General features: G+C 45.8%; 1 protein-coding gene and 1 pseudogene across 1 annotated transcript in view; both read right to left on the bottom strand.

Moving 5' to 3' along the window:
* Positions 1-6,684, bottom strand: part of Fbln7 (fibulin 7) — a 34,546-nt gene extending 27,862 nt beyond the window's left edge. The window contains exon 1 of the mRNA XM_031373650.1: positions 6,529-6,684. Coding sequence (XP_031229510.1) covers positions 6,529-6,597 — 69 coding nt within the window. The 5' untranslated portion in view covers positions 6,598-6,684. The remainder of the gene's footprint in view (positions 1-6,528) is intronic.
* A 6,017-nt stretch (positions 6,685-12,701) lies between these two features.
* On the bottom strand, positions 12,702-12,821 carry LOC116092784 (annotated as a pseudogene).
* Positions 12,822-16,073: the final 3,252 nt, after the last annotated feature.

Here is a 16,073-nt window from a genome sequence, read left to right as displayed (position 1 = left end):
CCCAAGATAGGCTACTCAAGTCTCATGCCCAGTAGCTCCCTCTGGATGAATATATTCTTACAAATGGTGACTTCCATCGTATGTACGGCCCATTTCCTGAAACTGGTGGCCTTGAGTGCTGTCAAATTATAGGTGCTATTTTCCCTTAATGAGATATATTCAGTTGAGCATACTTATAATCCCAGCACTCGGGAGGCAAAGGAAGGAGGATTGCTTTTAATTAGAGGCTTGTCTGGTCCACATAATGAGGTCCAGGTCTGACAAGGGTTAGATAATAAGATATTTATTTATTTATTTATTTATTTATTTATTTATTTATGTTTCTTGTCCTTATTTTAAGTCCTAGGAGGTTACGGAGAGCATCGAAGGTTCTGGAAGAGAATATGAAAGTTCTACTTACTCAGTATTTGCCTTTGTTCCCAGAGTCCTGAGGCTGCACAAGCTGCCCCCTTACACTTACAGATCATAATCCTAGCATAAAGAAGTTTGAGACAGGATGGCTACAAGTTCGAGACTAGCATGGGCCACAAAATTCCATCTCATAATTTTAAAGTGTATGTGTTGGCAATGACATGCTCAGTGGGGCAAATGGCCAACAGACAGGTCCAAGCAAGCATGTCAGGCAGGAAGTGATATCATGGATGTTTTGATTTGGTGAACCAAGGAGGAGCATGAGCAGGATCTCAACAAGTTTATGAGAGCAGAGAGGCCCTGATTCCAAGTCCCAAGGTCAGCAGGCAGGACCACGAGCCTTGCAAGTCAAAGTAGAGGCCAGAATGCACAGGCCTCCAAAGAGATGTCCTGACGGAATGGCTAATCGGAAAGAGCAAAGGGAAGTAGTCATGGCAACATCCATAACAGACTCAGCTGCAGGGTAACATACCAGAAAACTCGGAAAGTTAGACAAGACAGGAAGTGAGCCACAGCAGACCCTTGGCCCTGTGGCAACCCACAGAAGAAAATGCCCATCTGTGGAAACAGAGGGTTTTAGACACACGGAATGGCCTCCTGCATTTTTCAAGATGCTGGGAAGCACAATGCTTTCTGGACCCTGATGTCTGATCTCCTGTGAACGAGCAGTGGCAGTTTTGTATTTAAATGTTAAACTGCCTCTTATGTGCGGAGGCCACCAGAAGGCCACCACGGCTGCCCAGGATTTATGTGGATTTAAGGATCTGACTTTCTGTCGTCAAACTTGCAAAGTAAACATTACTCACCGAGCCATCTCTCTAACCCAATTAAAAGTATTTTAAATGATCCCAAATTAGCCGGGCGGTGGTGGCACACGCCTTTAATCCTAGCACTTGGGAGGCAGAGGCAGGTGGATTTCCGAGTTTGAGGCCAGCCTGGTCTACAGAGTGAGTTCCAGGAAAGCCAGGGCTATACAGGGAAATCCTGCCCTGAAAAACAAACAAAAAACAAAACAAAACAAACAAACAAACAAAAAAGAAACGCTCATTCTGACTGAAAATTTTTAAAATGTTGTTAAATTTGTTTATATGCTTTGTGTGTGTATTTGTGCATTTTCATACACATGCCACCCATGTGAGGCTGAGCTCAGAGACCAATGATTAGGAATCAGTTCTTTCCTCCTATCTAGGTACCAGGAATCAAAGTCACATTGTCAGGCTTGGCAGCCGTCTGCTGAGCACCCAACAGCCCTCACTCTAAAACTTTTTTTTTTTTTATGGTTTTTCGAGACAGGATTTTTCTGTATAGCCCTGGCTGTCCTGGAACTCACTCTGTAGACCAGGCTGGCCTCGAACTTAGAAATCCACCTGCCTCTGCCTCCCAAGTGCTGGGATTAAAGGCGAGCACCACCACTGCCCAGCTCACTCTAAAACTTTTAATGAAAAAACATAGAACTTAAAAGAGGCAAAACAATTTTGAAAAGTAATAATAAAGATGAAGGCCTCACTTTCCCCATCAGTAAATGTCTAGTAGCATATGCATGAGTGTGCATACACACACACATACACACATGCATACACACACACACATATACACACACCTACACACATGCACACATATACACACACATACATACATATACACAACATACATACACATACACACACATACACATATATACACATACACACATACATACACATAGACACACATACATATACACACATATATACACACATATACATACATACACACATACACACATACATACATACACATACATACACACACATACACAAACATACACACACATACACACACATACACACACACATAGAAGTGAATAAAAACATTTTTGAAAAAAGTATAACATTGATGCAAGGGAAAAAAATCCCATGTTTATAAGAGTCTTAGCTTTGCTAAAGCAACTCAATGATAATTTAGTGGCATTTCCATAAATACCATTAGAATATTTGAATATCCATATGCAAAACTGTGATCTTCCACATAAATCCCACACTATTAAAGGAAGTTCAAAATGGATCATAATAAAAAGTACAGGGCTATGAACATTTTAGAGAAAAACAGAAGAAAAATGTTTTGGTTTTGGGATTAAGCCAAAGGTTGTCAAATTTAATTACTAAAATTCTGGCCAATGAATAGGACTTTATTGAACCTTGTTCTACAGAAGACACCCAGTGGGGTGTGGCTGTGCACACCTGACCTCAGCACACGAGAGGTGGACACAGTCAGGTTTAGGATTTCAAGTCCAGTCTTAGCTGAAAGCCAGCCTGGGCTACATGAGACCATCATCTTTGAAAGAAAAAGAAAAAAGCAGTTCAAAGAAGCTTCAAACTGAGAGGGTTTTTTTTTGGTTTGGTTTTGGTTTTTCTAGACAGGGCTTCTCTGCATAGCCCTGGCTGTCCTGGAACTCACTCTGTAGACCAAGCTGGCCTTGAACTCAGAAATCCACCTGCCTCTGCCTCTCAAGTGCTGGGATTAAAGGCGTATGCCACCACTGCCTGGTGAGAACATATTTTTAATTCACTTGTATTTAGAATCTGTTTTTTAAAAAAAAAAAAAAGCTCCAAACTGAACAAGAATAAAGACAATCCATTGGGCAAGGTGGGCGTGGCAGCTCATGACTACAGTCCAGGCCACTGGGGAGGCTGAGGTGAGAGTGTCACCTGAGCCCACAAATTGAACATATGACTTCCATCTCACAAACAAAAGCAAAAGAGAATGGCTTGAAAGGGCGCTTGACTCAACTATTCACCTGGCAACCAGCACCAGAGAAAACACCCCACACCATTTGCCAGTCATTAGGGAAACAAATACAAATCTTGCAGAGATCTCACTAGACACCTATTGCAACGATGTGGTGTGAAAACCCTAGTTACTTGTGGCAAGGAAGCAGGGCAGCTGAGTCTCTCCTAGGCAGTGTGGGGCATAGCAGCTATAAAATAGAGTTTGAAAATTCCTTGCAATGTTAAGCATTCATTTTCCATTTGATTCAGCAATCCTTCTCCTACATATTCATATGGGAGAAAAGAAAATTATATTATGCAAAAAATCTATGCAAAGTGTGTGTGTGTGTGTGTGTGTGGTGTAGCTCATCCAGCTTTTTATATAGAGAGCATCAGCTTTGTGTAGCAAATGCTTCTTTCTACTGGCCAGTTCCCTTCTCTGATCCATGATGCACTGCTCATGATTGGCAAACTCTAGAAATGACACTATGGATGTTGTTCTATAGGTGAACTAATAAAGTGAGTTCGTCCCTACACTGGACAATATTTGCCAATACAAAAACATCAAGCTGGTTTTGCTCAGAGTTTTATCAGAGCAATAGATGTCAACTACAGCACCACCATTACATATAGCCATGCTTCCATCCACATGTACACATGAAAACACAGTTATGTGTTCTGACATATGTACGTAGACATATACTCATTAGCACATCTATACTTACACTGCAATACTCAGATACTTTGACACATGTGGATGGGCACACACACACACAACCATGCATTCATATACACATGAAATAACACACACACATACACAAAACCATGCATTCATATACACATGAAATAACACACACATGCTATCACACACACACATACACACACACACACACACACACACACACACACACACACATTCCCTCACATACCCTGACAATTGCACACATGCATACTCATCTTTATCACACACAAGGCGATTGTGAACTCACAGTCACATGTATGCAAGGGCTCATATGTTCACACAAGTGCACACCTATAATGTCACTCTTAGGTGTCACAAAAGACAGCCCATCTCCTCCATGAAAAGAGGTGATCCTGTGGGTAATTTCTACCCTTACTGCCAGCAGGTCTCATCGCTGGATCTGAGAGCCTTGGGGTCTATACTGTCAGGTAGATTCCAGGTACACTATGTTACTTGAGGTCCTCGTGAGTCCCAATTCTGAGTCCACTGAGAATTCTCCTGACCCCAAACCTTCTTGGGCTGTAACTGACTCCACATTGTGACTCTGAGAGTTGGGAATGCTCTCAGTCCTAGGTATCTTTTCTCGGGACATCAGCCCTACCTGAGGTATAACCTGGACTAACCAAACCAGAGAGTTTGGAGGTAATACTGGCATCAGAATTTCTAGAAGTCCCTTAGGTCATGTCATGCATAGATAGCCAAGATCTGCCTAGAGACTACCTGAAACAGGCCGATGCTGATCTGCCCTTCAGGGAGCCATAGCAGGAAAATAGAGGCAGAGAGGAAACCTGTGTAGACCAGGGAGGCCAGCAAGCTTCTGGGAAGACGTAACTCTCAGAGCAGAGGTCTGAAAGATGAGAAGGAAGAAGGTTAACACTGAGGCATCCTTGTGGTTCATTCCTCTGCTTGCCCAGCCTGGAGCTGGAAGGATAGGGGAGCCCCAACCATTCTCTGAAAGTCAGTTTAACTAGAACAAACATGGTGGTCCTTTAGCCTCTGAGGTTTCACCTACAAGTGTTTTGCAGATAAAGAAGGCTATGCTGGGCTATGCAAGGGGCTGAGGAAGCCTGTCCAGGGCAGGGCAGAGATTGGATCTCAGTGTTGCAGGAACACGTTCAGGCTCAGTGCTGCCTCTGCACCAGATTTACCAGTTGCCCTGATCTTGCTATTTCCCACCTAACCCCGCGTGACAGATGCCCACCCAATATCCCTAGAACTTTTCTTCTCATGCCTTTGCAGCCTGGGATGGAGGAGGCCAGTGGACATGTATTTTCCGTGCTTCTGGCATTGGGCATGAGATGAATGTTTAGTTTGGTTTTGTAAACTGCAAAACTGGGGAGATCCCATTGCTCTGGTGGGTGGGCTCACAGTATCCCCAGGCTGAGTCCTGGCCATATGGCTGTTGAGCAACATCCTGTGACTCCCACTCATTACCTTCTGCACTAACGGGACCAGGTCTGATCTAAACCAAATTCTCCATGCTTGGAAAGCCTTGCTGTACCCCAGGGGACTTTTCAGTATCCCTGGGCAAGCTTGCCGGTGCACAGCAATTTAGCCCCCGGACGTGGAGCATGGACAAAGATCAGGTCAGAGTCCAGCCAGAGAGGGGATTTATCCCACTCCTTCCTGATTGGATGATCTTATAGAAGGCCTAGAAGGCCAGCAAGGATCTTGACAGTCAGCAGGTACACAGCTTCCCTGCATATCTGCAGCTGTTTATGCTGCTGTTGGCATGGTTGGAGAGGCTGGTGGGCTACTCCTCAGTCAGGACTCTCGTAGAGGTAAAGGGGCCTCTCTCTGTCTCCTGAAACGCATTTGACGGAAGTTGACCCCAAACCTGACAATGCAAAGTCTCTAAAATACATTTTTATTTACATTCTCAATTTTAAAAATCAGTTTTCAATGGTTAATAATAATAACAAAAACAACAACAACAATAATAATCTGGCAAATAAATCCAGTGGTATTTGGACACATGAATGTCAAAGAGAGAGAGAGAGAGAGAGAGAGAGAGAGAGAGAGAGAGAGAGAGAGGGAGAGGGAGAAAGAGAGAGAGAGAGAAAGGAAGAAGGAAGGAAGGAAGGAAGGAAGGAAGAAAGGAGAGAAGAAAAGAAAAAATAGGAAAGACCCTGCTGTCCATATGGGTGTGTAAGAAAATGTAATTGCAACTCTAAGGCTTGGGTACTCAGGATAGGATCACCTGAGGATCCTTCAGGCCACTGTTAAGAATTTCTGAGAATGGTTAGGGTGTGATGGCAGCAAGTTAGAAACGCAAATGTTGGGTTTGGAGAGCGCGGACATTCTCTAACAGAGTTGGGCGGCCAGGTGTTCTCACCGAGACCCACAAAAAAATCAATGTCTCAGAAGTCCCCGGGCAACTTTTTTTGGCTGGCGATTCCCACGCGGAGCCACCTTCTCCCTCTGGGCTGTAGCAGCCCAGGTGGCCTGGCCCGTGTTACATCTGCGGTGACAGATGCGGGACCCTGCTCCTCTCTCCATCAACCAAACCCCAGTCCGAGACTCTGCTCCAAGTCCCAACTCCAGCGCAGGAGTGGAACGTGGCATGCCCTGGCCTCGGTGCTACCTCCTCGGAAGCGGGACCCCAAGACGGGCTGCGGGGACACTGACCTGGAAAGCTCCAGGGCTGGCGAAGAGCAGCAAGAGAAGGAAGAGCGCGCGCTGAGAGCCCGGCCCCATATTGCCTCGCACAGCCTAGATGCTGGGGAAGGCGGGTCGCTGTTCCTTGGCGGGCCCTGAGTCCCAACGGTGAGCGGGTCCCTTGCAGCTCCCGAGGCCACTAGCGTCTGCAGCCGCCTGCACGAGACTGTCCCGACGACGCGGGGAGGCGCCAGCCCTGTGGCGGAGGCGAGAGAGGAGGGGCTGCGGAGCTTGGAATGCGCCTGGGAGCGCGCCCAAGCCTCTGCTCTGGGAAAAGGCCGGGTGCGACGCCTCGCGACCAAGGGTGGCCAGTGCCCACCCTGGGCTGCCCCGCTGTCCGCTGTCCCCACTGCCAGCCGGGGAGCAACCTAGGCCCCTGCCAACCACTCGTGGCTGATTGATGAGCCAAACTTAGGTCTGTCCCACTTCAAAGCCCACATAAGGATACCTTCCACCAGGACAGCAAAGAACAGGGTTAGTGTGACAGAAAGATGGTCTTCATAAACTTGGCCCAGAGCCAAGAGCACATCTTTTTAAACTGTGGACCAAAAAAATGGGAGGTGAGTTACTGAATTTAGCAAATGGTAACAGCACAAAACCAAAAATTAATCCCAAATCAAATATAATTGAATCCACCGCATCCTTCGTCTCCAAAACTGGTACTGGTCAGATGTCCTGGGCACCATGGGAATGACTCCCCCGCTCCGAAACACCTCAGACACTTGGCTCAGATCTCCGACTAACTTATGCTATGAAATGAAGTATTTTTACTGTACACACAAAGTTTTTTGCTACTTTGAACTACTTATTTATGTGAAGTGGTTTGCTGCGGGTGACAATTATAACCAAACAATTTTGGGGAAAAATGTCAAAAATGCTTCTTATTCTTCAATATCAAATATCCAGCCAAGATTTAATTTTTCATGTAAAAATAAATAAGCATACCAAATTTCCTCTAATCCATAATAAAGGATAAATTTATATTTATTCTAAATAATTAAAATAAATTTATGATTTATTATCAGTAAGTGTTTGATTTGTATACTTATTCATGTGCCTGAATTCCTGGGGTCGCAGAAATATTTCTCAGTGAAAAGGGGCTGAGAGCGAGAAATTTACAGGGCTCTGAGTTAGACTAAGTCTGCCGTTGGACAGTTTTAAAAAGAGTGCCCCCTAGGGTTTTAGGAGGGCGCATGCTCAGTGACCAAGAATCTATGGCCTCCTTCTAGTTTTCTGTCTGTTTCCCAAGGATTTAAAGGAAAGGCCCAGCTACAGAACCCCGGCTGGGCTCTGGTTAGGTAACAGCCCTGGGGTGAGCAGGCGTGGAATTGAGGTCCTTGCACCCAGGTTATGGGTGAACCCGATGCCTCAGACCTCTACTCCTGGAAAGTGTAATTAGTTCTACCTACAAGGACAGTTCGTGAAGCTTACTCTTATGTATGGAATGGTTCTGAAGCCCACAGCCCCTGACCTGGAACTGCTTTTGATGGAAATCAGAAGGCAAGCTGAGGGTCCTCTCTTGGCCTATTAGACTAGGCAGTATACAAACACAACAAATGTGTGCCCTGAGCTTCTGCAAGCTAGAAGGTCAAGATGGAGGCATCCGTTGGCAGATCTGATGATGTCTGGCAAAGCTTACCTCATCATCTGTGGGAACAGACAGGGGAGATCTCTAAGGATTCTTTTTTGGGGGCTGGGTTGAGATAGGGTTTCTCTTTGTAGCTCTGGCTGTTCTGGAAATTGCTCTGTAGACCAGGCTGCCCTTGAATTCAGAGACCTTCCTGCCTCTGCTTCCCAAGTGATAGGATTAAAGGCATGTGCGGCCACCACCAGCATGAGGTCTCTTTTGTAAGGACACTATAGTTATCTAATTCAGAAATATCCTAAGGCCACATCTCCTAACACTACCATACTGAGGAAGGAGTTTAAAATATGACCATAGCAGTTCCCTGGAAAGCACTGAGCGTGGGGCATTGGGCATGGGACCTGCCGGCCACCCAAGCATTGGCTATCCAACAAATCCCACTGAGCTGTTTCCTCCCACCCACTGCAGCAGAGCAAAGTCCATGTCCTTGTGCTTTGAAAGTCTTGCAAAGAGACCTAGTCAGAACACTGTATGTCACTGTCCAGGTAGAGAGGAAAGGATGGCCGCCAAACCAGGATAACCCGTAGAGATGGTGGGTTTCTGTGTCAGTCTCCAACATGTCTGCTGCCTGTGAGAGAGCCACCCATTTCCTGGCTGTGCTTGCCTCTCCTGTGAATGAAAGCTTTCATTCTACTTGGAGCGTCTATTTATTTTGACTTTTAATCTACCCCGTATTTACATGGCAACTTCCAAGCACTCTTAGTGGTTCTGGTTACATACTGGACACTAGAGGCTGGGTGGATGTGAGCAAGCTCTCTTTTCTCTCCTTTTACCTTCTCCCTAGTCATAAAGCTGAGATAGACACACCAGATTTCAAAGAGGAAGACAATGAAACAACGCGGGGGCTAATCTCCTTCATCAGCTTGACTGGGTTCACTTAGGAGACACACCTCCTAGGCTTGGCAAAGAGAATGTGCCCAGAGAGGTGTAATTAGGAGAGATGACGGTTTTTGAATGTAGGTGGCACCATCCCCTTGGCTGGGGGGCCTGGACCAAGGATGAGCTACAGCCTTCACCATGCTGGACTCAATCCGTGAGCCCAAAGAAGCCCTTCCTATTCCAATTGCCTCTTGTCAGGTGTTTAGTCCTAGTAAGGAGGCAGGCTAAGAGCATGGTTAGTGACCTGGCTGGGGTATGCAGATCCCAGTCTAAATGTCCCATCTCAAAAGGGTGCTTCCAGAACATTCCATCTCGACCTAATCCTCCCTTCACTTTTAGAATCCTAAGGACTTCTGCAGTTTTACTCAAAGTGGCACAAATGCCTCTGCGTTTTGTCATTATTTCTAAAAGTCAACAGGAACTTTTGCTTTTTTGTTGTCCCTATTTGTTAATTCCCATTTGTGCCCTTTGTCCGATGGCGAACTCCCACTAGTGTTCAGGGTTCCTCTGAATTAATTTTCTGAGGCCTGGCCACCCTTTTCTCTCTGTCCTCAGTCATCCTGATCCGCAGTAACCAAAAGCAGATGCCCCACAAGCAAAACTTGTCAAGGGTCTCTCAAAAGTAGCTAGCGGCTGGAGCGATGCTCAGTGGTTTAGAGCACCTGCTCTTCATGCAGATAACCGGGGACAGTGTCCAGTCCGCACGTGGTAGCTTACAACCATTCCTCCCTCCAGTTCCAGGGGATACAACATCCTTTTCTGACCTTTGTGGGTATCTGGTATACATATGGTACACATACATATGTGTAGGTAAAACACTCATACACATAAAATAAAGTAAATATAAAAAGCAGGTGGCTCTGAATATAAGCTCTACAATTATGGCTTTCCTCCAGCTTAGTGAAACAGGCCTTATCAGCTAGTCTGCTCCCTTTGCGTCCTCTCTGATGTGTTCAGGAGAATATCCAGGGATGCTGGAGGGATGTGTTGGTGTGGTCACATCTAAAGAGAATCGTTTTGGAACCAGGGAGATGTCTCAGCAGATAAAGGTTCCTGCTCCAGAGGCTGATTGCCCGAGTGTGATCCTTTGACTCTACACACTTGGATAGAGCCAAACTGCACAGGTTGTTCCCTGCCCTCGGCATGAACGCCATTGTGTGTGAGAGAGCACAAACATGTACATACATACACACATGTATGTATGTGTGCATGTATGTATGTGCATGTATGTATACATGTATGTATGTATTGGTTCTTTGTGAATTTCCCATCATGCTCTTCAATCCCACTCCCACTCCCCTCATCCCCACCCTCCACCCTTGCAACCTCCCCTGCAACAGAGGGGAAAAAAAAATCTCATTATGGAAACTGTAGTGTATCAATATATACCTTTTGGTCCACATTTCTTGTTTTGTTTGTTTGATTGGTTGGTTTTTGGTTTTTCGAGACAGGGTTTCTCTGTATAGTCCTGGCTGTCCTGGAACTCACTCTGTAGACCAGGCTGGCCTCGAACTCAGAAATCCACCTGCCTCTGCCTCTCAAGTGCTGGGATTAAAGGCGTGTGCCACCACTGCCTGGCTTGATCCACATGTCTTTGCTTGCAAGTGTTCATTGCAACGAGTCCTTAGTCTGGTTTCAAGGCCTCTGGCTTCTGCTACTCTATCAATACTCGATCCTCACTGGGACTCCTCTCAGATATCCTGTTGTTGTCCTGTGTCTTGGAGGTCCTAAAGTTTTGGATCTGTAGGACTGGCCCTTTTATGCATTCCAGCAGTTCATAGATGGGGTAAATGTTGGGGTGGACCAGCTCAAAGCTCTGGATCCGGGCCAGAGTGGTATCTGAGCTGGTCAGCCAGCTGGCTCTCGGCTTTTCATGCCCTTGAGGCTGGCTTACCCATAACTCTTCAAAACCAGGGCCAGATCAAGGTGCAGGGCCCACTCCCCAAAGTGCTACAGCAGGTGAGGGACATGGCTAGTTCTTCTGCTCTCATGACTCTGTCAGGGCCAGCTCTCCTCTCCTGCTACCGGTGGTGAGTGCAAAAGGAAGGAGGAGGGGATCTCTCCTTCACCAATGCCACCACAGCAGACAAGAGGCAGGGCTGGCTCTCCCACACTCACACCCTCTGGGCCAGCTCCAGCAACCTCCAAAATCAGGATCGGCTCTACCCTGCTGCCCAGAGGTGCAGGGCCCATTCTCCTCTGTTGACCTCTGGGCCAGCTCTCCTGCCTACCATAGGTAGCAAAGGATTGGGGGAAGGGCTTCTCTCCTTTGCCCATGTAACTGCACAGCAGACAAGCTTTCCTATGCTCACTCCCTAGGACCAGCTCAACCATGCTCCCTCCACCCCCATGCCACCCACAAGGGCAGCTCTACTGTGATGCCCAGGTGAGGTGCAGGACCCACTTTCCTGAGTGTTGCAGCTGGTGAGGGGGCAGAGCCAGTTCTCCTTTTCCCACGACCCCAGGGCAAGGTCTCCTGCCTGCCACATGTGGTGAGGGGTCAGGGGATAGGGGGGTATCTCTTCCTCATCTATGCCATTGCATGGAACAAGTCATGGGGGCAAACTCTCCCACACTAGTATCTGGAGCCAGCTTACCAGTAACTCCTGAAATGTGTGGGGCCTGTTCTCCTCAGAACTGCAGCTGGCTAGGGGTGGGGCCAGCTCTCCTGCTCTCATACCTCCAGGGCTAGCTCTCCCAGGATGTTCAGGTAAGGTGTAAGGCAATTCTGCACATCCCTTAGACATCACCATCTCCCCTGGCAGCAGCCCAGACCAGCGATGACCACCTGGCCTTTAGCGGTAACAGACCCCTGCTGTTGCAAGGCCACAGACACAGGGTGGCCCCTGGTAGCAGCACAGGCCATGAACCCATGTAGTCATGGTCTCATGTGGTATCACCAGCTACTCACGCCAGCCTCCCTTCCCAAACTTGATGGCCCAAACCCCACTCCAGAGGTGAATTTCTCCTTCTCTTTTCTCCTACATAGACTTTTGCTGAATTAAAGTTTGTAAGTAAACTGTTTTTAAAAAAAAATCAGAGCTGGCTGGTTCTTGAGATAAACCATGGGCCAAGCAAAATAGCTCAGTATTGTGGTATGAGGATTTAGCACCAAGCCTGACAATCTGAGGGTAGTTCCTCACTACCCTTGAGTCTTCAGTTCTGCCTCTTCATTGTGCCCACACTCTTCTGTTTCTCTTTCCCTTCCATCTCTCCACCACTTACTTGCTCCTGTTAGTGGTGCCCAGGGTCTCTGAGTGTCTGGGATCATCCTTGGAGTGCTAAGCCCCACCTGTGCATTATGGCACTGGGCTGGGGTTACCTCAGGCATGAGGCCCTTCTCAGACCTGCTCAGAGCTGGACTAATGGTCATCTTTGGCTAGCTCCCTGTTGGGGCTCCATGGCATCAGTTTGGTGGTCATCTCAGGCTTACTTCTTGCCTAGCCCACCCAAGTGGCCCCTTGAAAGAGTCCTCTGTCTCCAGCTCACTCCGTATTTGGGCCAGCAGATCTCAGGCAGTGTTCATTTAGCAAGTCTCCAGCTTGCTACCCATCCTGGGAGTCTATCCAGGCCTGCCTGGCACCGGACTGGTGGTTGTCTCAGGCCTCCCTTTCCAGGGATTGTTAGACTACTCATCATTCAGATGTTCATAGGTTAGAACACAACATAGACATAGCCTCTCTTCTCTCTGCCACATACTGACACACATGTGAGCCATACCTGTTCCTCTAGGGGCAAGGACAAATACAGTCTTTTAAAGAAAGAAAATGTTTTAGGGACCGAGGATGTAGCACAGTTGATAAATCCTTGACTGATGTTAGTGAAACGTGAATTGGATCCCCAGCACTGCATAAGACACTCGCCTATAATCGCAGCACTTGGGAGGTGAAAGCAAGACTGCAAAGAAAGAAGAGGAAAGTTGAATCTTAATTTTTACTAATGTTCTGTCTGTATAGATCAGAGACAAACTCCTGTGTCATTCTTAAAGTACTGTTCACCTTTTTCTTTGGACACGGGATCTCTCATTGGTCTGGGATTTGCCAAATAGGCTAGGCTGGTTGGCCTCAGGATCCTCCCGTCTCTGCCTCACCAACACTGGGATTAGAAGTATACTTCACCAGGGCTTGGCTTTTTATACATGGGTTCTGGAGCTCAATCTCAGCTCCTGATGTGTGTAAGGTAAACATTTTACTCAACGAACGATCTCCTCAGCATTTAATTAATGAATCAATCTAATCATTTATTTATTTATCTGATAGGTTCTTACTAGGATTATAGAAACCCCATCACTCCTGGCTAAGAGAGAAAGATTTGTTGTAGAAATCTGTGTTGACCACCTGGCTACTGGAAGTGCACAATAATTCCAGGGCTGTCCTATGGGGCCTTTGTGATCCCTTAGGGTGCCCATATAATGGTTCTCTCCCGATCTATGCATGACCCAATATTGCTGTCGGCACATTCACTGCTCTGAATCTGTCTATGACTCTAAATGTCATCAGCTTCTAAGAAGCTGTTCTGAGGGTCTCAGGGACAAAGCCTGTCTGCTAGTCTGACCAGAGATAACGCGGCAAGAGGAGGGAGGGGATCACTCACTTAGCAGGAGAGCCATGACTTCATCCAATTCCTTCGTTATACAAATATTGATCAAGTGCCAACTCCAGGCCTGGCCCTGAGCCAGGTGCTACATTATGCTCACACATTATATCGGTCAGCAAGCCACGCAGTTGTGTATAACATTGAGGACATTGTCTGGCTGTGTACAACATCAGGACAGACCAAAGAAACTATTGGCCATGCCCCGAGGACCACTTCCAATCATACAAAACAAATTCCTGTTTAAAAAAAAACAAACAAGAACTAGACTTCATTGTGTCATAATTACAGAACAAACATCATTCAGTGTCTGCCAAGGGAAGAGAGACTTTAAAAACCCACAAATGCTTTTCCACAGTGAAGTCTAAATGCCCATGCAAGGGGCAGAGTAGTGGGCTCAGTTGGTGGATGATGTAATTCTTGGAGTCAGACATGCCTGAGCCAGTAGGTACCAGTGGGGACTTGTGGCTCTCCACCTCTTTTCATTCTTTATTTATATGAAAATAAAAACATTTGTCAGAGCCAATAAGACATCCTAAATAATAAAGAGCCAGACATGATGAAAAAGTCAGGATAAATAACATTAAGGGTGTGTCAAGAAGCTCTAGGAAATCATGTTATGTTTACTTAAAGTTATATATAACATATATACATAGAGTTATATAGAACGTAGATACACAGAGTTACATAGAACATAGATACAAAGAGTTATATAGAACATAGATACACAGTTATATAAAACATAGATACACAGTTATATATAACATATATACATAGAGTTATATAGAACATAGATACACAGAGTTACATAGAACATAGATACAAAGAGTTATATAGAACATAGATACAGAGTTATGTAGAACACAGAGTTTAGTTGAACTTACACTACTTGGGGTGATAATATTCCCTTCCTACAAAATAAAAAAAAAAAAAATCACAGAGTATCTAACAAACACCCCAGTGCCTGGCATGGGGCACTTACTTCTTTTTGAGCTGTTGGTCAGAAGAGTCCAAGAGACTCACAAAACAATATAGTTTATTGCCATTGTCCTTGGTGCCTTCCCCCAAAAGACCCTACTGCTGAAAACACCACACACCGTGGACAAAGAGCTTAAAGAATGGTGTTAAAACTGACCTGGAACCCTCCCTCGGGAGCCAGCTCTCACAGCGGTGGCTAGAGCCATGCGTGCCGCCAAGGGAGAAGAGCACCCAATAGTCCTCTCCAGCTGTAACACATAAACCACAACCACGACCGTAAGCCCCGCAAGATGAAGGTTTCTCCAGAGCTGAGGGCAGAGCAAGGCGGCCTGGGTAAGCGCAACCACCATCTGCTTCCTCTCCTTACTGACAGCCAGTTTTCTGGAGTAAATATCTTTGCTTTTTTTTTTTTTTTGGTTGTTATAACACTGGTTAATAGCCAAAGGTTTTTTTTTTTTTTTTTAAAGTTGAAAGCTTTTTTTAAACCTTTTTTTTTTTTTTTAAGAAAAGAGTAATTAATGTCTTTGTTAGTTTTGTATTGCTGTGATAAAACACCATGACCAAGACCACGTATCAACCACAGGCAGAGAGAGAGGGTGCAGGGACTGACCTGAGTCTTTTTGAAACCTCAAAGCTCACCCCAATGATACTCCCTCCAAGAAGGTTAAACCTCCTTCCTAGTCCTTCCCAAACAGTTCCACCAACTGGTTCAAATATATGAGATGATGGGGGCCATTCTCATTCAAACACTACAGTAACCTTCCAGTCATTTTTATCCTTTCTTTCCTGAGGTCACCCCACATTTATCTTATTATGCACATCATTTAATATTATTTTGAGAATTCCATATATGATACTGTATTTATATCATTTCTATTCCACCTTCTCCCCCTCCAACTCCTCCTGTGCCCCCAACCCTTTTCAAATTTATGATTTCTTCTTTATTACTTTTCTGTAATTTACATATACACATAAACACAACGTGCTTGGTCTATTTAGCATTGCTTGTATGAACACGTGTTAAGGCTGACCTCTTGGGACTGGATAACCTCTCATCCTTCAAGAAGACTGATGTCCCTTCTCTCAGCAGCCATTACTTGCCTATAGTTCTTTACCTAATGGTAGAGTCTTGTGAGAATTCCCCCATCTACACATCAGCATGTCAGCTCGTGTTGTTATGTGCAGGTCTTGTTTAGGATATCATATTGATGAGACTTCATGGGTATAGTTTCCTGGTCATATATAGAAGACACTATGGCAAATCCCCTGGGCCTCTGGCTCTTACAGTCTTTCTGCACCTTCTTTGGCAATATTCTCTGAGTTTTAGATGTAGGGGTTCTGTTGTAGCTGTACCAGTTAAGGCTGGGCACCTTTCTGTCAGGTGTTCCCTGCACTTAGACCAGCTCTGGATTTCTGAATA

This window comes from Mastomys coucha, unplaced genomic scaffold (assembly GCF_008632895.1).
Source record: "Mastomys coucha isolate ucsf_1 unplaced genomic scaffold, UCSF_Mcou_1 pScaffold15, whole genome shotgun sequence".
NCBI classification, from domain to species: Eukaryota; Metazoa; Chordata; class Mammalia; order Rodentia; family Muridae; genus Mastomys; species Mastomys coucha.
This window is presented reverse-complemented; position numbering and strand designations above follow the sequence as displayed.